At 35.9% G+C, this 21,249-nt stretch overlaps 1 protein-coding gene across 2 annotated transcripts; it reads left to right on the top strand.

The window, feature by feature from the left end:
* The first annotated feature begins 4,342 nt into the window (after positions 1-4,342).
* On the top strand, positions 4,343-19,779 carry LOC143471072 (putative vesicular acetylcholine transporter-B). Of its 2 annotated transcripts, XM_076969418.1 has the most exons (17): positions 4,343-4,457; positions 10,531-10,602; positions 11,174-11,386; positions 12,848-12,966; positions 13,182-13,235; positions 13,356-13,536; positions 14,047-14,224; positions 14,411-14,555; positions 14,997-15,119; positions 15,318-15,416; positions 15,653-15,808; positions 15,976-16,126; positions 16,332-16,442; positions 16,543-16,632; positions 16,733-16,955; positions 17,201-17,383; positions 18,152-19,779. In XM_076969418.1, the coding sequence occupies exons 2-17, from the start codon at positions 10,531-10,533 to the stop codon at positions 18,331-18,333; spliced, it is 2,280 nt and encodes a 759-aa protein (XP_076825533.1). In that variant the 5' UTR covers positions 4,343-4,457; the 3' UTR covers positions 18,334-19,779. The 2 variants fall into 2 exon arrangements, with proteins under 2 accessions (XP_076825533.1, XP_076825534.1); XM_076969419.1 differs by lacking the exons at positions 10,531-10,602; positions 11,174-11,386; positions 12,848-12,966; ... (11 more) ...; positions 17,201-17,383; positions 18,152-19,779 and adding an exon at positions 5,436-8,495.
* The last annotated feature ends 1,470 nt before the right edge of the window (positions 19,780-21,249 follow it).

The following is a 21,249-nucleotide window of genomic DNA, read 5'->3' as shown; positions in this document are numbered from 1 at the left end:
TATGTCAAGTCAATGTTTGTCCATGTTGGCTCCAGGTAGTTCTCTCATGACTCATTTTTGGGGAAATTCACCGCACATTTAGTTGTGAAATATAGTCAATAGGAAATCTTTGGAAGACGCGTAATTCCGTTATGGTGCGTTCGCAAGACCCCATCAACCCCTAAATCGAATCAATTGTAGCTTGTTTCATAGCCGAGCTATTCTTGTCGTTTCATCTTAGTACGCCCATAACTCCTTAACTTTATTAGTTTAATTGCCACCATCTAAAGTACCGTGAACACAAATATACGAATTGCTTACATCATATGCGGACCTAAGCCTACAGGTGAAGATCTAAATTGAGTGGTCGTGAAAGCAATAAGCTCACCTTCAGCATGAAGTGATTTAGTGTTTTGCTGGGACACCACCGTTTACTGTCAATGAGCTTCAAACCAAAGGAACATCTCGGACGTCGAACTTCCAACAGCTACGCAGGCGGTATATTTGATAAGAATAACTGGTTTCAATTAATGGACAGCCTCTATTCTTTTATCTCAAACTCTAACTTATTAGGCTATTGTATACATCATTTGCAAAGTCCTGTAAACACCAAAACAGACATTAAGTTAAATTTCTAGTAAAACAGTGATGCTTTCTGACGCTCTGATTTAGACAATAGCTGCAAATGACTGTGTAACTTTAAATTTAACTTACTGCGCAATGATTGGAATTTGCGATTAACCGCCCTTTTTTTGTAAACTTTTATTGAACGTTTCTACTTGTTGAGTTCAAGCTCTTTTCACTGTTGAAAAGAAAAACAGGTGAAAATTAAAATTGTAGGCTTATTTATTTAATGCAAGAAAACACTTTATTCAAGCTTCTATAAGTATTTTTCAATCTTCAGATCTCGTATTTGTATCAGTTTTAATGGGCTATCAGGGCCAAGTGGTTTGGCTGTACCCACATGACATTTTTTGGGAATGATTTTCCGAGCTCATACGACGATTTTCCGCGTTGTATTTTCTGTAAGTTAATTCGAAGGTGATAACATCCAGCAGTTAACCTTACGTCATTCGGAATAACGTTTGGCGGAAAAGTGCTAAGAAAGAAAGACTGTGAAAATGGGCTGATCTGATGTTATGGATCATCTGTAAGATGCACCTGGGTGAGCACACTGTGCATCTAATAATTCCTGACATACAAGCGATTGATTGTAATTGGTCATAATAAGCTCTAAACCTAACTTTGTTGCATAACGTTAAGATGATTTTAAGTTGGTGTGCGTATCGATTAAATTAGAAGTATATGATAACTCGTAAGAATAAATTGAGTGGTCTGCATTTTCTGAATATTTAACGTATACAAGATAGTTAAGTAAAAACTTTAAAGACGCTAAATAAGTTTTGTTATTTCCAGACAACATGCTGCAACATGACTCCAACCAAAAACAAATTTGTGCTCGCTGAAACGCAATAAAGATGTGAAGAAAACCTTAAACGCGATATTATCGATTCGCGCTATGACGCATTTCACGCAGAATTGCAAGAAGTTTCCACAAAATGAATATTTTAATGCTATAACTTAGTTAGATAATCGACAACCGCATTTGCCGCACCGGGAAACTTAGGTTAGCTGATCGCTGTTACGCTCGATTTTAAGCCAATCAATGACTAGTTTAATGAATAATTTGGCTAGTGCTTGCTAAAAGGTGTCTGAATGGATACGCCCATAGATCTATACATACCGCTACTAGAGTACTACCAAACCTATGGCTATATAGTTAGTATGGCATAAAACAGTAAATGAAATGAATCTTGATCGAAAAATTCTCACACAGCTACTTTTTTGACGAGGGCATTATACAAAGATCTTACATATTAAACTAAGCATAAAAGGGTAATAAAAGAAAATTTTTTATCAATTGCTATTGAGTGATAATTGTGCAAGAATGACGACGTCAGCAACGCTACGATAACGGCGACGAACGCCCACATTGCGCAGTCGCATAACGACTAATGGAGAAAGTGTGTCACTTCGACATTCCCAATGAGAGGTCCCTCCCAAAGGAACAGAGATATTTTATCAGACAAGTGGAAAGGTTGATCCAGATTTCTACGTCAATCTTCTCTTTTTCTTGATGTACAATTTTCTTCGTGCGCATTTTGTGTGGTGTGTTTTCATCAATCAAATTTGTTTTAATATACTAACATTGCTGTGCGTATTGTGTTTGGTGGCTGTACCTATTTACCACTTCTAAAGTTATTGTATTAATGTCTTCTGCCGTTTGTTTGTTGTTGTTTAATTGTTAGTGAGCATGATTTTTAATCCTTGCGTAAGGGTTTGCACCGTATACTTTAGCTCAGCTCATTCAATGATCAAACTAAACGTTGCAATCACGTATCTCAAAAAGAAAGTTATGTTTTTTATCAGGCTAAACAATGTGTAATGCATGTTAGGTAGTTACCTTATTTTACTTGAGGTATAATAATTATCACAACAATATCTGAAGCTATACAAAGTAATTGTAACATAGCAAACCGAATTACGTGTAATCGTTTAAACTTTAAAGAAAAAAAGATTCAAATTTTGACTAACATATAAGCAAAAACAATTGAAACTTTACAACTTTAAAATTTAAGTCAATATCCGCAATTTGACGAAAGTTATTTGCGAATTCTGGCAAAATTTCTATTTTCAGTATTCCTTTCAATTATATTCCATTTTATCGACATTCCTATTCCCAAATGTCAGGTTAGACAAATAACAGAAAAGAGAGTTTCGTGTTTTTGGCGTCGAGTGACATCCTGTGCATAAAAATCTGATTAAACGGACAGTTGCTACCGATCACAATTTTTATGTTAATTGCTTTGGGGGTTGAGATGAGCACCAGACACTTTTCTAAATTGAATCAATCACGTTAAGGGTGCCATTGTCAATTAATATAACAGAGAATGACAATGTTAAGTTACTCGTGTAAACCTCTTAATTCGGTGGATTGGAAGACGAAATTTGTGCACGTAGGCTTACGGTATAACTTAGTGTAAGCATCAACGTAACCCATTAATAGAACGTGGATGTTATATTAATATTTTGATCAATTACTTTTACTGTATACATGTGGCTGTAAGAATCTCAATATTTTGCTGTATGGATAAGTTAGGAAAATACTTCCCCAATCTTGAACGTTTGTTACGTGAAAGTGAGAAACAACTATAGTCTCTAAATAGGGCCAAAAAGGCCCACCACCATATACATGCAACAGCATATGTGTGACGTGTAAAATCAATACTGAGCAACCCTTCTGCGATAAAAAGGAGAAATTACTATTATGTTGATTGATATGGTTTTAGCGACGAAAGTACAGTGCAACTGACACTCAATAGCTTAGAAAAGATTTTATGATCGGACAAAGTTGTTCTTTTTTTCCCCAGCTTCTAGTTTTAATTTTACTAAATACTTTCTTCACCCTCTGGAGACAGCGTAAATAATTAACCTTGAGAAGTTTGACATACAAACTTAATTAGGCCAAGAAATGAAAAATGGAGAACGTTTTATTTTGTTATGATCCATTGTTGCTTCAAAACGCTCGTAAAAGTTTTAGAATACAGTCTAAATAACTACCCTGATAAAAATATTGTGACTTTTGAATAACGTTTTTCTACAGAATGCTTTTATATTTTGAAGCAACCGCGGTTTGATAAGATTTAGGTGTATTGTACGTATCAATTCGCAAAAAATGCATTAAGTCGGAAAATCTTTGAATTGGTAGAAAAATTGCTTAATTACCTGATTAAGCATTGCGTCACGACCAAAGTGAAGTCGCTTTACGAAGTAAAACCAAAAAGCGACTCAAGGTGAAAAAAGTTCAGCACGTGATCAGATTACCTTTATATTGACCAAGCAGCACAGATATGTTTGTCAGAAACGAATGTAGTTTTATTTTGATGATCTACGTCATAAATAAAGGATTTGGTTAAAACGTTTTGTGACTTTGGCTTAATATGTTAGATTATTGTGTCAGACTTTTATATGTGTCAGATTATTTTATTTATCAATTAAGATTTTAAAGTCGAGTTGTAACTTTGTAGCACAGTGTAGAGAATAGCACGATATCCACAACAAATATCTAAAAAATAATTATACATTTTGTAACTTGAGATTTTTGAGATCACATGGATTTGATAAATTTTATGACTTTTGATTTGATATTTGCATCTTATCATACGTGTTCGTTTGCAAAAGCGTGATGCAGCTATCTAAACCGATTTAGCATTATAACATTAAACACTGTAGCTAAATTATAAAAATATTTTTATGTTTCGTGGTGGAAATTAGTGGTAATAAAAAATGCTTTTTTGTCGACAGAAAATTAAGGCGACATTGCTTTAAAAACAAAGATATTTGCACTGGATTTTTCTCAATTGCTGGATTACAGCGTTCAGTGCTGTACTTTGCCACATCGAATACATCAAGCAAAAGTAAATAATATTTAATAAGAAGTCTATACTTTCTAGGCTTATTCAATTTTTTGTTGTGTGGTTTTTACAGTAGATCATATTTTTTTGAAATTTGTGTGGTTTTAATTGCAAGTTATTTTTGCTTATATTTAAAAAAAATTGATATTTGGGAACAAAATACTGTAAAGACAAATCTCCACTTTAACAACAAAGCAGAAATGATTAAAACCATCCAAAATAAAAATAAAAAATCTTGATCTCGTAATTTTGATACAGTTTCTTGAATTTTATACTAACACTATACTATCAAAACCCACTTAAACCCAAAATTATCCCAAAAAATTGAATTACTTACACATTTTTTGTTTTTGTGCTTTTATCCTTTGTTCTGTAACATTTTTCCGGGTAGTTATATTTACGTGTTGCCATGGAAACTAGTGACAAGTTTTCGATAAAAATATTGGAATCAAACTTAACCAGAAAGCTTGGAAAGATTATATAGCTGTTACCAGTTTGTAGAGTTGCAAAGTTTTCCGTCACAAAACGCCCGATATAAGTCAACTGCCGTACCTGCGCGTTATAATATTGATTTTTCCGATTTTCGCTATCAATTGAATTAAACAAAAAGGATCAATCTGTGGCTCCCAGACTAGCAACATAACGCTCAGCCGCATGGCCTGTCAGTCTGGAAAGCCAGTTGTACAATAACTCTAGGTTTTATATCCTGCACCATTCTGTAGGCATCCGCTTTTTTCTCAGTTATCTGGTAGTGGATTGTCGGTTTTTCTCTGAAAACAGTGCTGGTCCCTATACTTAAAAATTATATTAATAACGCTTTATAGAACACATGAATATTTTCATATGTTATAAGTTTATAAGTGAATGGCTGCTAAAGGCATTGACACAAATGAGTTTTCGGGGCTAAAACTTGCAAACTATGTTTTTAAAATAATTAGCGCACAATCTACTATGACTCATTTGTGTTTTTGCCTTTTGCAGGTGAAACAAAACAAGCGACTGCAAATCAGTTATCTTTCCGACGCATGTTTTCCAGTTCTGCAAAAGCCATACAAAAGAGTTCAATTTCAAATATTTTCATCTGATTGGTAAATGTGAAGAAGCAAAATGGAAGCCACATGTCGTTTCCGTGGTTTGGTGTACACCTTTGTATACAAAGGCATAAAGACGCTTCGGGATCTGTGCGCCCCAATACGCAATCGAATCAGTGACACCAAGTCCCAAAAACGTTTGATTCTTTTCATAGTTTGTGTCGCTCTTCTTTTGGACAACATGCTTTACATGGTCATAGTACCAATCATTACCGAATATTTTAAAACGACTAAAAATGAAAATTTAACCACCACAGCATCGCCGCCACACCATAACGCAACTATAGCAATGCAAGGGTTTTCTGCTGACATGGATGGTGACGAAAGCTTTCTACTTCAAAATTCTTCAAGCACGTTCACTCAGCTTATGACAAAATCCTTCCAGAAAAGTAAGTCGATATTTCCCGATATAAAACCTCCCCAGCCGTACGAAGGGAATGAAGATGCATTAACAGGTGTTTTGTTCGCGTCGAAGGCTATTGTCCAGCTAATGGCAAACCCTTTCACGGGCACTTTTATTGATAGGGTCGGTTACATAACACCGTTAACCCTCGGCTTAATGGTGATGTTCATATCGACTAGTTTATTTGCATGTGCTGAGAGTTTAGGCCTCCTTTTTCTTGCTCGAAGTATGCAAGGACTTGGATCTGCGCTTGCCGATACCGCTTCCCTTGGTCTTATAGCTGATAGATATCACGACGAAGCGGAGAGGTCAAAAGCACTTGGAATAGCTCTTGCTTTTATCTCATTCGGAAGTCTGGTTGCTCCTCCGTTCGGGGGAGTTTTGTGCGAGTTTGCCGGAAAAGAATGGCCTTTTCTCATTCTAGCAAGTATTTGTATGATGGATGCTTTACTTCTGCTCCTGGTCCAGATTCCTGCATCAGACGAGCAAAAGGCAAAAGATGGAAATGTCCCGGTGGGTACACCCATTTACAAGCTCTTTGTTGATCCTTATATTGCCGTCATTGCAATTTCTTTGACGATTGCAAATTTTCCTTTGGCGTTCCTTGAACCAACCATAGCAAAGTGGATGGAAGATACAATGAACGCTTCAAAGTGGAAAATAGGTTTAGTGTGGTTACCAGCCTTTCTACCACATGTTATTGGGGTCTGTGTAACAGTATACCTTTCCACTAAATACTTTCGCTATCAATGGCTTTATGGAGCACTTGGACTCGTTTTGATTGGCGTTTCAACGGTTGCCGTGCCTACATGCAAATCATTCGTGATGCTAATGCTACCCTTAGCCGTTTTGTGCTTTGGCATAGCCCTGATTGACACTGCACTGCTGCCTACTTTAGCTTTTCTTGTCGATGTTCGTCACACTAGTGTTTACGGAAGTGTATATGCGATTGCCGACATATCGTACTCTGTTGCTTACTCTCTTGGTCCCATCTTGGCGGGACAAACTGTCCACGTACTGGGGTATTTGAAAATGAACATTGGTATCGGTTTGTTGAATATGATGTTTTGTCCGTTGCTATTATTTCTGCGTGAAGTTTACGACTGGACCCCAGACAGAGGCGAACGAGTGACTCTGCTCAACGGAGAAAGTGTTCATGAAGAGATTGAAAGTTCCACGAGTCGAAAATCTGACAAGGAGTCGGAATCTGTCTGCGTGGTTCATCACCGTCGAAAGAGTTCAGTCACCTCCAGCGAGGCTATCGACAAAGATACCGCCTCAGGATGCTCCCTAATTCACAAAATACCTTCACAAAACGGACATACTGATATTGAAAAATTAACCGATACTGGAATGGTTGCAAATGAAGACAAAATTGTAGAAACATCAATAGCGCCTCGTCCTCGGCCCAGAAAGGCATCGTTGGTAAAACAACACGATCTTCTTGATGCCCAAGCGACCGTAGAGCTTTACAGCACGACAAAGTTAAACGGTGAAGTGGAAGCACTGATCATCAAGAAATCAGCTAGGAAGAGCTTTCCCTCCCAGACATCTTTAAGCCGAGGTGAACTCAAACATTTCGCGGATGAAAACGGTGTGGGATTTCATAACCCGCTCTTTGAAAGTCCCAACCGACATTCGTCAGATGTCGAATAAAAAATGAAATAATTATAAAAAACTTAATAACCTTTTTAATATATCGACACATATTAACTATTACATAATTAATAATATCATTAATTTGTTGCTTGGCGCACGTAACATTTCAACTCTTTATGTAAAGTTTCAGTATATGAAGTGAAGTGAAGTAAATGAAGTGTTGCTAAAGGGATGTTGCAAAGTTTGTTTACTTTTATAACGCTAAACGTAGTATAAACCCCGCCATTAACTACTTTAAGCATTTGTTGTTAAAATATCTGTGACTCTAGTTTTTGATGTTGTCAAAAACAGCAACCTTACAAATATAGTTCGCACAAAACGAAACACGGTTTTTGTCAATGATTTATATCCGTTTTAGATTCATATCAGTTACTATGTGAACAATTCTTTCTACTATATGTCCCTACGATAGGGTGCAGATATGTTCTATTTATTAGCAATGAAATTATTTTGATAGACATGCAGGTTTCAGCAAGCTTTTTACTTTGGTTTTACATAATTTTAAATCAAGCCATGTGTCAAAAATATTTGGTCGACATCAGCAAACTAATGCTGAAAAAATGTACCCTGGTTTGCTTGTCACATACATCATGTTTTACGAGAAATGATACATGTTTATATTCCCAAAACAATGTTTTAAATACGCTAACAAGCTCCTGTTTAAAGGGTATTTGTCTGAAGTTGCCAGAACACTTTAATAATTCATAAAATCGAAATGTTACAATTTTGCGCCGCCAGCTTATGCCGGAAACATCGTAATAGTATCGGCTACTGTACTTTGCCAAACATATGTAGTTATAATACTGTTACTGTCAAAGTTTAGAGAAAATTTCAATCTGATTGTGGGCTAGTTTTAAAACATACGAAAGGATGGTAAATACCAAGAATGAAGTGCTCTCTGTCAAAGATTTTGGAACAAATCTTTCTAGCTTTCAAACGAATGTAAAACAACCCCTTTACACAGCAGTAAGTTGTCCATCACAATATATTGTATATACGACTATATTCATACTTTCAGATAGTAATCCAATGAAAACATAAAGACATTCATATTATTCCGATTTGAATTATTAATATATCAATCGTCTTGTTAATTAATCACCTCTGGTACGGAAAAGAAAAACACGTTCTTGTCAAACTAGCTATAAAATATACTATCGACCGTTTTTCTCCGCCGCCAATCTTGGCAAGATTTCATCAATTATTCATGAGCAAAGAATCCAATATCACTTTAAAAATTGCCTCCTAAGCAAACCAAGTGTATTGAGCTATATAGGCCTAAGCGCTTAACTTTTCTACGATTTTTTGCCTTAGTTGAACTTGGAGCAAATAATCTGTGCAAAGGAAATTTTCGAATAGTAAACATTATGAATTTTATAACGTGTTAATGTTTAACTTCGTGATATCAAATTTATGTAAAATATCTTCATTATAAAGATGCTTTAAATCTTTATAATAATGTCGATTAAGCAAAAACATATCAAGTTATTCACACCAATGATGCCATTTTGTGCAAGACAACAATGACCAAGTGCTGAATACTGTTACACACTCTTGCCATGAAATGTTGAATAACAAGTTGTACAATTGCAAAATGTGATTTGCAAGCCATACTACTTGGTGTCGACTATCTCTAAAATATCTCTTTTTAGTAGGTTATAGTCATGTAAAAAAACAAGATTAAATATCTTTATTGTTATTATAATTAATCGATCAATATTTTTAAACTATTATAAACATATTTATCGATTTGACTGACCGTAAAATAGCTCAAAAAGTATACCAACAAGGGTATAATTTTTTGTTCTGGGTTCGCAAGATAATTTCTTTGTTTGCTTGCTTTTGCTGGAACTGTTGTTTCTATTGTTCTGGCACTAAATTGAACCTGACAGGAAAATTAAACCGGATAACATTTCCCTACTGAAATCATTAATCAAGTAATTTAGGTGGAAGTGTTTTTGTTGGAAAAGGCCGAAAGAAATAAAAAAGCGTCCTACTTCCTAAAACGGGGAAATATTTCGTTATAAAGCTATTTTTCTAAGTGTATGCCCATAACAAACATATCGCAACTGAATTTCGAATTTGCTTACGGTCTTAGGTTAACGTCGACGCTAAATTGCAAACGAAAAATCATTGAGAAAGCATTGTGGCTTTTTTCTATTCTTGTTTTAGAAGTAATACATATACAGTAGTAAATGTCATCACTAAAAATAGCTGGGAAAGAAGGATAAATTGCATCGGTGAGCTGCATTATCCGTTTATTTTCGTTGACTTTCCTCTGCTAATTTCATGAAGAGCAATCCAGAAAGAGGCTCGGCATTTCATTGTAAGCCATGACGTCATTATTTAATAAAAGTTGAAAATATTGATTGTTTTCAAAGTGTTGCGTCCCAAGAAATGTCCGACCAACATAATATCTGTAGATTTCTATAAACTCTTTTGAAGATTACGATGATGAATTTTAGTTTTTTTTTAAGGCATTGTCTTGTTGTATACAATTTGAACCAATGAATTATGCAATTGCGCAAGCATGTTGTTCAACATATCATTGCTAAAAAGGGACAGACGTTTTCTACTAAGATAACTAATGATACTGTATACAGTGGTTTCACAAGCACCCCTGAGAAAGTTACCGAATCATTGCAACTTTTAAAAACGAAGTTTGAAAGAACGGAAAATTTCATTTTGGTAAAAGTCACAATCAACCTTTTTTTCTGGAAAATAGCAAGACATGTTTTCAAATTTTCAAGACACTTTTAGGAATCACAAACCGTAAGAACGCAGGATAACAGTAAAACTGATCAAAGTAAAACCTTTTGTTTCTTGATTGGTGACTATCGCTACAACGTTGACATGCAACAATAATAACTAAACTTCAATTTTGAATACATTTATCAAACATTCAACTGTCTTTCGATCCAAGATGCCAGCAACTGATGCAGCTACATTCAGACGAAGAAGCACAAAACGGATAAGTCAAGAAAGTTTTAATGAGGTAAGTGTTGTCCTCCACCCTTTGTTGTAAGTGTCTTGTAAAGTACCTTTGTCAATCGAAATATAGTTATACAGTTAATAATATAGTAATATAATATAGCTTTCAATGAAATAAAATTTCTATCTTCGGTATAGAATTGTAAGTCGGAACGAGCTTTTCGGGTTCGGGTTCGGGCTTAAGTTTGAAAAAAATTCGGCCCAGATTGGGGCCCGAATTTATACTCACACTCTGCCATATCTGCGTCGTAATTTTACTTTCTTTATACAAATTTACATGTGCACAAAGTGTTAAAATCCTCCCGCAGAGAGCTAGGGCAACTTAGAAGATAATGACAGTAAAAGAATGGCATCAAAAATGACTTTCATTTATTCAGTAAATTTAACTTTTTGGCCTAATTCGGATCTCAAAGAAATTTTCGGGTTTGGGTTAACAACATGAGGCCCGTTTGCAATCCTGCTTCGGTATACAGTACGTTAAATATTTGCAAAAGCTGGCTTTATGAAACTTGGTGAAGTTTTATTTTTCTTCTCTTTGAATTAATTATTTAACGACACACTAACATTATTTTCAGAAAGACGAAAATGAAAAAGTTCGTCTCCCGCAACTTCCTATTCCTGATCTTCAGGAAACACTTCAACAATATTTGCATTGCGTGAAACCGCTGGTGAATGAAACACAATTTTCCATTACTAAAAGCATTGTCGATTCTTTTGGACGTTCCGATGGATTGGGACCGAAAGTGCAAGAAAAACTTCTCGAATTTGCTCAAACCAAGGAAAACTGGGTAAGATATCAATACAAGCAACCTAATCACATGAATACATTTGTTACCGGCTTTTCCTATTGCTGGTTCGAATAGACCTGCAGCTCACTATATCCGATTGTATTGCGAACGGTAAAACAAAGGCACGTCTACCAGCAGTACTTGTATCGGTAGAATGATCACTCGTTGTAGCAACAGACAAGGCGCAGCCTAATTGACCAGTGCTTCCGGCCGGAGGCAGACAAGGCCGCGGAACGTCAACAAAGCGTAACAGGAAAACAACGTTATGTTCCTCCCCTCCAATAAATTTCGATTCGGCATCGTTTGAATTTGAACGACATCATTTGGCATGCTGATTATATAGGCCACACATACGGCAAATACCACGACAAACTGCAAGGCAATCACAAAGCAACAGCCACTACTTTTGTTACCCTGATGAATTTGTGAATTTTAAGAAAACCCTTTCGACTACGTAAATTATAGTGGGCCACGTAACCAAGGTTCACAAAAACGATTCTTTACAAACACTGCAAAATGGTGCACTAGTGACAGAAATTACGATTATTATCACAGCAATAAAAAAAAACGAAATTCAAGGCACAGCATTTATATACAGATAATGTAAACACAAACATTTCATTACAAACCTAAGCAAAATTAAAAATAACTTGTTGTAAAAGAAATTTAAACATAAGATGACTATACCAGCACAATAGCACAAACACAATAAATTGTATCGATGAGGGACAGTTCATATGCTTCATGCCAATAACACCACAAAAGTTATAGAAATATAAAACGGTGGGATTGATGGATAAAATAGGCCGTGTGTAAACGGATTCGAGATAAAGTAGAATCATACTTGGGACTGTGTTATTTAAAACGCAAAACATAGAAAAAATAGCCAATGACACAAAAACAGCATAACACAAATAAACAATTAATACGTTTCGACATCTGGGTGATGAATAGGACGACGTGGGCTTCGGCGAAGTCAACCGTTATTTCGGGAGTTACTTACGTCATTAAAATCGTTATTCTCGTTACGATTTGCATGTAATCAGTTATTAAACAAGTAAGCTCCGGTCAAGGGCATGTCCAGTTGCTGGTGAAAACAGACCCGCAGCTCACTATATCCGATTGTACAGAAAACGATAAAAACAAGGCACGTCTGCCAGCAGCACTGGTATTGGTAGAATGATCACTCGTTGTGGCAACAGACTATAGGCACAGCCAAATCGATCGACCAGTGCTTCCGGCTGAAGGCAGACAAGACCGCGGAGCGAGAAATCAAGCGTAACAGGAAAACAACGTTACACATTTACGGAATTTAATTACGTGTCATAAACACAAATTAATAACTTTGGATATCTTTTGTTTATGGTTGGTGTTTGTTTTAAATATAGAGTTCATTTATTGCCATTAAAATTCAACAATTATGTTAACTTTCATTCTGATTAAAATACGTTTCCTGTTTAGGCAAGCGAGTGGTGGTTGAAGGACATGTACCTTGACTGCAGGGCCCCTCTACCTATCAATTCCAATCCTGGCATGGTACTTCCTAAACAAGAATTTTCTGACACAGGAAGTATGATCAGGTATTAGCTGTATATAGTTACATTTATCGGTTAATATTCTTGATGTTTACGAAAATGCGATTGTATTATAATTGCACTATTTTGTCCACAGCTTTTTTATATTTTTTAGAGGGCGCGTCTGCTGTACCAAAATGCACAGTGATTACTTAATTAGGGCTGACAGAAACAAAGTAACATTTAGACAAAATAACCATCGTTTACAACTTTTTATTTAGGTATGGTGCCAAGTTGACAGCTGGACTTCTAGATTTCAAAATTATTCTGGACGCGTAAGTAACGAGCTAGAGAACAACGAGTATTCGCACAAATTTTTTTCTTACATAAAAACATAAACTGCACTTACACCTTAGATACTACGATTTTGCATCTTTTACTGCATTTTTGAGTAGCCGTGCGCTTCCGGAAGACATAGCCAGGGGTCAGTTGGCTGGTCAATCGCTATGTATGGAGCAGTATTACAGGTTGTTAAGGTCTTATCGACTGCCAGGCTTCGGCCAAGACAAGTTGGTCACATTCAAATCGTTATCAGTCGACGAGCCAGACCATATTATTGTCGCTTGCAACAATCAGGTTTGAATCACAAGTTGATACCAATACTTTCATGGCAACAATAGAGTTTGATGGCGAATGCAGTACTATACACTTTGAACAAAAAAACTGATATTGTTATAGTCCGATACATCTTGTTATAAAACCATAAACTATACACAAATAGATTGAAAACTAGAGAGTTTCGGGGCAACAAATCAAAAACGAGCACTTGTTGTCTACAAAACTATTTAACGGTCAGGCGCATATGCGTGGAGCTTGTTAAAAGAAAACAAAACATATATGTTCATTATGACGACAAAAAACGCCTTAAACGAAAGTAAAGTTATTGTGTTAACATGTGCTTAGAATAAACTATTCCAGTATATTTGACGGGTTTTAAGTTTATTCTCTCAAATTAATTATTTAATGATTTAAGTATACTGAACATTATTATCTGATATTTCATTTCAGGTTAGGTATTCTTGTTCCAACGCCTACAGTGAAAGCATAGACGATTGGAATTGAGAACTATTTTCTCTTGTGTTGCAGTTCTTCTCTGTACCGGTAGCTCTGGGCTCATATCGGCTCACCGAAGCGGACTTTGCGGTTCAGTTTGAGAGAATAATGCAAATGGCTAAGTCCGAAGAGGTCGAAGAACCTCCCGTAGGCGTGCTGACTTCAATGAATAGAAGCGAATGGTCTGAGGCAAGAAATATCTTAATAACAGGTCAGTAGAATACAAGTATGATGTAAGATAATTACCACATATTTATGACTTACTTTAGCGGTGAATGTGAGAAATAAATTGATATGTGTAGCTAAAAACAAAAAAGCGACCTATAGATCAGTCACCTGCATTAAACAACAAAAACGCTATTTCTTTGTGTAAGCATTTTGTTATTATCGCTTATAGATCTAGTTAACCGGACTTCGTTAGATGCTATGGAACGATGCGTTTTCGTTCTCTGCTTTGACAGGACAACAAATGCCGATAGTGACCTGGCGATGGCACATCACATGCTTCATGGTTGCGGACCCGAACATAATAGTTGCAACAGGTAATTTTGGAAGAATTTAATTACATTAGTTATTGTCATGCTTCATGCATCGCCGGAATTGTAAATGCCACGTTATAAGAAGCAAACTGTACGAAATTATCATGTAAATGCTGGCATACTTTATTTAATGCTCTTCCCAAAACTTTCAAATTAAACGAATTAAACTTTCAAAAGCCTAGTCTGAGAGCACTGTAATTATTAATAGTCTCAATTTTTTCGTTTTTATTTCTTAAGTGGGTAGGTCTAACTAGATTATTCTGGTATAGGCTATATACAGTACATTGTGTACAAATTGTAAGTGGTCCTATTTGCAAGATTTATCATTTATATGCAAAACAGTCTTTATACTAAGAGTTTCTCTTGTTCCCGATCGTTTTGTTTTCTTGTTTTTGATTTAAAGCTTAGAATATAAAAGTAAATATCTCACGATATATTGTGCAGGTGGTACGACAAGACAATACAGCTCGTTGTAACACCAGATGGCACAATAGGGCTATCATATGAACACTCAGCATCTGAAGGCATTGCTGTCATAGCTCTCATCGAACATTTGCTAAAATACATGTTAGTATTAAGGGTAATTCAAAGAGAACATAAACGTGTATTTATGGATATTTTTCAAGTTGTACAGTAGGTTCGATACGTCTTGTAATCATGAGATAATTTTAACACATCCCAGCAGCAAGCGCTGGTAGCATTTTAAAGGGCATAAGCGATATACATAACTTCTGCTCATTGAAAGATGAACGTCTATCTTTCCAGGACAATGCGAGAGAAGAAAGGATTGTACCGATCTACTTCATCCCGGGAACTACCAATTCCGTTGCGGCTCAAGTGGGAAATTGATCGGGAAGTTTCAGGGCAAGTGGACGTAATCTAAAATTTCTTCACTACCAATTGTTACGTCACGAATTTTAATTTTTTTTGTCTTATTCAACTTTAAACCCTGTTGTTCATGACGAAGAACAATTTGTGTAATGCATAAAATGTTATAGCTTGATAAGTTACCTTATTAACAAATCTTTGAATCTATGTAGCTTTTGCTTTATGTAATCTATACTGTGAGTTATCGTTGCATTGTTTATGAAAACTTGAAGGTTTTTGGAAGCTGCAAAGTCCAACTCGAGCTTCGTTTCAGAAAATTTGGACATAGAAATATTTCGCTTTAAAGAATATGGAAAGGAATTCATAAAAATCCAGAATATGAGCCCAGATGCATACGTACAAGTGGCATTGCAATTGACATACTACAAGTAATTTATGCAAATTTAAAACATTTCATCAATCAGCTCTCCATCGATTGTAATATTTTTCACATTTCTTTCTACCATAATTAAAAACGAAGAATGATCAGAGCCTGCGCTCTTCATTGTCGTATTGCACCGAACTCTACGTATAGTCTAAAACGTTTGAATTTCAGTCTTTACGGACATCTCGTCTCGACTTACGAAAGCGCCTCAACGCGACGTTTTCGAAAGGGAAGAGTGGATAACATTCGGGCTGCCACTGTACAAGTGCTTGATTTTGCCAAGAGTTTTACCAACCTGGACGACTCTGGAAAAATAACAATGGTAACCTAAGCCTTGACTTGCATTTAGTTGCAAGTTCTTCGCAAACGAAGTCGAAGTTGATTTTATAGTTATGCAGTCGATGTAATATGGCAGAAAAGGCAGATATAGTTTATTTAAACAGAATTTCCCAACATAAAAAGAAATATTTTTTTTTGTTTTTAAAATGGCTCTTATGGCATACAGTAAGATTGGTTGCGTTCTTTAGGACGCAAAGAAGATGATACTGTTGCGGAGAGCGATAAAAGCACAAACTGATTTTACAATCGCTGCCATCACTGGGCATGGAATTGATTGTCACTTGCTTGGCTTAAGAAAGGTCACAGTAACTATCTTGACAGCAGTCATAAATTTACGGCTGCGGACGCTTTTGGGATGATTCATAGTCGTTAAAAACTTGTTTTGTTTGATTGATGTAGATGGCTGAAGAGATGGGGCTCGGTGTACCTGATATTTTCGCTGATCCGTCTTATTCACTTTGCAATTATTTTCAATTATCCACAAGCCAGGTATGTTTCCAAAGCTTAATTTATAACTAAACCTCTATAAACAACAAAGGTATATTTATTGCACGCTTGGTCTTGCACCACAGATGTTCTACTTTCTCAGATTCCGACAAACACGGATTCTTTTATGTGCTACGGCGCTGTGGTACCGGACGGGTATGGGGTTTCTTACAATCCTCATAACGACTCGATTGTGTTTTGTGTATCTTCCTTCAAGAGCTGTCAGAGCACAAACTCTAAAAAGTTTGTAACTGCTCTGGGCGAATCGTTGAAGATCATGGCCAACATCTGTCTGTTGTGGAACCAACGACGGTCGTCGAGTTTAGGTAGGTTTTTCAATATAGGTGTTGTACTTTTCTGGCTAAATGGAATCGGTGGTTAGTTGATTACTGAATAATTATTTATTAATGTGCTGTGTTAGTTGTTTTAGGTTAATGTTGTATTAAAGTTTACTATAACTCGCATGACGTACAGAGTATTTGTTTTCACTTGAAGGTGAAGAGCATTAGTCTAATTTTTTATACTGCTTTACAAATTTGCTTTTAATTTTTAATGTCTGATTCTATCGTAGAAACCATTAGTGCCCCAAGCAATTTGCCCCTACATCGTAGGCTGCACACACGCTCATGCTCGGTAGAGGACGATGATAATCTTCGAGAAAACGAAGAAGAACAACAGAAAACGGAAAAAGAGGCTAAACAAAGAAGCTTTCTACGCCAGAAGAGCTTTACAAACTCGAGACAACCAAGAACACGTAATTTTTATACCATAGTAGTAACGCGATGATAAAGTTTCGATACCTTATCTTAGGCCATTGCTCTGCAGCCTTTCCACTCTCGACAAACTTAGAAAAATTGCAGTTTCGTTGACACACCTCAACTATCTAATCATATATCTAAAACTATACATAGAATAAAAAATGTTTTTTCAATAAGATGTTGCCTGTTGTGGCTTGTTAAAAAATACTTGTTGTAAGTATGTTCGCCATATGTTTGGCTGATAATTTCAAAGAACAACTCGAACTTATTGTTTACTACTATTTTGGGTTGTTATCCTTTTGGACGGGCCCCGTTTGCGTCATCTATTAGCCTATTTAGGGAAAAGAAGATAAAGCTTTACCCTCACCAAAATTTTAGGTTGTGCAAAGAAATGTTTTGCGTAAATAAGATACGAGTTTATTACTGCAAGGTGTGTTGTATTCCGCTTTGCCAATCGTTCTGTATTTTACCGAAATAGTTTAAAGTCTTCTCCTAAGGAAAAAACGTATATGTTCAGATTTCACTGTGACACACCTGTATAATATCGACTCGCGACGCACGGTTTGAGGAGCACTTTGTAAGACAACGCATTTCGAAATTGAAAGATATACGTGTGTGTTGTATAAAGGAGTGAATGTAACAGACCTGAAACAAATTTAAAGTACAAATCAGTTGCCAGCAAAGTAAAAAACGGCAAGCGTACAAAGTTTTAAAGACACGGACAAAGAACGAAATAGGCTAATATGGTGCATTTATGTGTTCAGTTCATCGTTTGTCCACTCTCTCAGCTATTCCAGTTTCTCCACAAAAGAAACTTGATCGAAGATGTAGCGATGTCGCAATCAACAGGCCTCTGAATCAAACGACGGACGCGACACTAAACGATCTAGTAATCCCGGCCGATTTATTAAGCCTTATTCGTCAGGCCACAGAGACGCAACAGTAATTCTAATAGGGATTTACTGAATCACCTTTTCATCAAATCTAGTGTAAGCTACATTGACATTCTAATTTATCATCGCGTTTGTATTTGTGATTGTCAGGTTATACCATTTTGTAAAGTATTTATTTAACAGTTAATTAGGGCATCCTTCATTGTTTTCAGATGTTTGTAAACAATTGCTAAGTACGTGATTTACTGTTGTGCTTTTTTATTTATAACACTGTTTAACTTATTTTAAACTTTTGACGTCTAACTTTTTTACTATCATTGAGTCCACTTATTTGGTGCGATTTATGTTGCTGTGATGCCATTGTTATTTTACCAAACCTCCATCATTGAATATATTGCATGCAATAACGTTGTATAACCCTTGATATTTATATTTTATATTGTATTTATTTTTCTCGGTTTTATAGAAATCTCTTTCATCGCTTCTGCTCTTGTTACCGTCCTTTCAAATCCTTCATTCTTCAAACTCTTAACGAATCACGTGTTTTTTAATTTCCCAAAGAAATAATCTTTTGAAGAGTTACCTGCTCTGCATTGATTACATCCTTAGGACTCGCTCAATACTACCTGCGGAAGTAAAACCACATAGGTTGCTGACGTCACCATGCCCTCAACCTCAATTGGCTTACACAATTTATTGACGTTGACACCTGTGCTTCAGCGGTGTATGTACTCTACATAGATACATACCTGCAAAATGAAGTGTTTCTTTCGAAACTTTTTCTATTAATTTTTAGTGTTATATTAGTGACGTACATGTCATGATCATTACCTTAACCGTCGAGTAAAATTCTCTTGTTAACGTTTCTCGTTGACCTGAACGCTGGTGAATTTCTTGAAGCGCAATGCTGTATATTTAAGATTGTTACGCCAACATAACAAGAAATATAAATTTAACCTTGTTATTTTCATTCTTGGGTTTCAGTTCTCTTCGGAATATTTGTAATCGGAAAGTTTATAGAACTGATGAGCCTATCTTTTTCTATTTTCTAAATTTAAATATCTTCCAATGTGCTTTAGCTAAGTGGATCGCTTTGCACACACCTTGCCAAGTGAAAAGTAGAAGTGATCGAGTTTAAATGTGACATCATAGTGAAAACGAGACAAAAGACGAATGGAATTTTATGATGTCATAAGAGTTGACACAAGTGACACACACGAAAAAAGGATTCGTGAAGCTTATTGCAAACTTAAACGTATTGTATACAGTGCAGTTTAAGCGCCTCAGACGTTCACCTTGTAGTAAACTCACGTCACAAATCATTTAGTTACAAGTTTCTAATATGACAAACAGTTTCAATTTCGATTTTTGCGCGAAATACGAAGGTTAAAAATAAAGATGAGAATATCTTTATTCTTCCTTTTCGTCTAGCGAAGTGTTTGAATGGTGTAATACTATTATGTTACCTGATAAATCCTTACATCACGTACAAGTCACCTATAAGTTATAACTACATGGGTGATTAAAATAGAACGCAATGATTAGTAATGGTGAACGCAATGTCATGTTTTGGTCGTCAGATGTTGTGGATCGGCTTACCAAAATCTTCCGGCTCAGTAAAGAGAAAACGAAAATATATTTCCGAATCAGCAAATACGACCATCGTCAGTCGTTCTGTTATTGTTTGTCTGCGAATTGTAATCTTAACGCAAATTAATGTTATATTAATATGCTTTACATACGTTAAATGTTTAACCGCGTTTAATAAAAAAATAGTGGTGATAATACTTGTGGCGACAAATTAAAGAGCAATATTTAGTGTTCTGAAGGAGCTGTCGCGACCAACATACAAATTACATAGTGAGCAATTCGCAAAGAAATTAGCACTTGCTGATTCGTAATGACTATTTCTCCTTATGAAGGTCACATGGCCTGTTGTTAAAGGTATAGGCGGTTAGGTTAGGAGAATAGGTATACAAACAGTTTATTTTAGCTATTTAAGGTTTTATTGGAGTTAGATTTAGTTTAGTAGGTAGACTTAGGCTAGGTTTCGGTTACTATGTTGAAACATTAAAGTTAGGTCAACAAGGAACTGTGAAGAGTAGGTTCAAACGCATGATTTATTCCAGTGAAATAGTGGAAGCCTTGCTTTCAGAAAAAAAAGAGAAAAAGTTTTCACCAGCAAGCCTTAAAAGAAACGACACGGCCAACATAGGAAGCAATAACACCAAGAATTTCAAAGGCATGCAGATATCAGTAGGCGTTACGTATTTCAACTTCTGTTCAATAATGATAAACGCATTGGTCTATTTCAATCACAGGAAATTACAGCAGTGATAGGAAAAAGACTTTGAGATAAACCAGATAGGTAATATCAATATGAAGGGTTTAGTCATCAGTCAGTGTTAAGCTAAAACAGAAACCTTCATTTATCAAACTTGGTCCAATGGTTAATTCGTAAACAACACAATTTTGCTAAACAGCAAAAACAGCTTCAGTAAGATATAGTCAAGCTGAATTATGCCTAAACAAATATGTTTACGCGTAATTCTGCTAAATTGAGCAAAACTAAAGCACAAAATTGACTCGAAGATGCACCTAATATTTGATATTCTTTCGTTACGTTAGGTACCAAAACGTTTGTCAAGACCTGTGTTCAGAAAAAGTAGCAGTCCTCGTATAAGGCCCCAATAAAAAACATAGTTTGAAAAGGGCAGTGATCTGTGATTAGCATCAGTATAATTCCGGTATACCTACATTATGTTTTTACGTTATCTTTTATATGTAATCTATTATAGTATCCTAGTGGTCAGTGTGCAGTCCATGTTGCACGCTTTGCCCGTTTGTACAAAGCACGAAGTACACTTAAAATAAGGGCAAAGAGCAAAAACTTTCATGGTCTACAAACCGCAATTTTAATTTTAGGAAACCAATCAATAACTTGCAGGATCTGTAACGAAAATCGTATT

This window comes from Clavelina lepadiformis, chromosome 9 (assembly GCF_947623445.1).
Source record: "Clavelina lepadiformis chromosome 9, kaClaLepa1.1, whole genome shotgun sequence".
In the NCBI taxonomy this organism is placed as follows: domain Eukaryota; kingdom Metazoa; phylum Chordata; class Ascidiacea; order Aplousobranchia; family Clavelinidae; genus Clavelina; species Clavelina lepadiformis.
The sequence above is the reverse complement of the archived record's forward strand: the minus strand, read 5'-3'. Positions and strand labels throughout refer to the sequence as shown.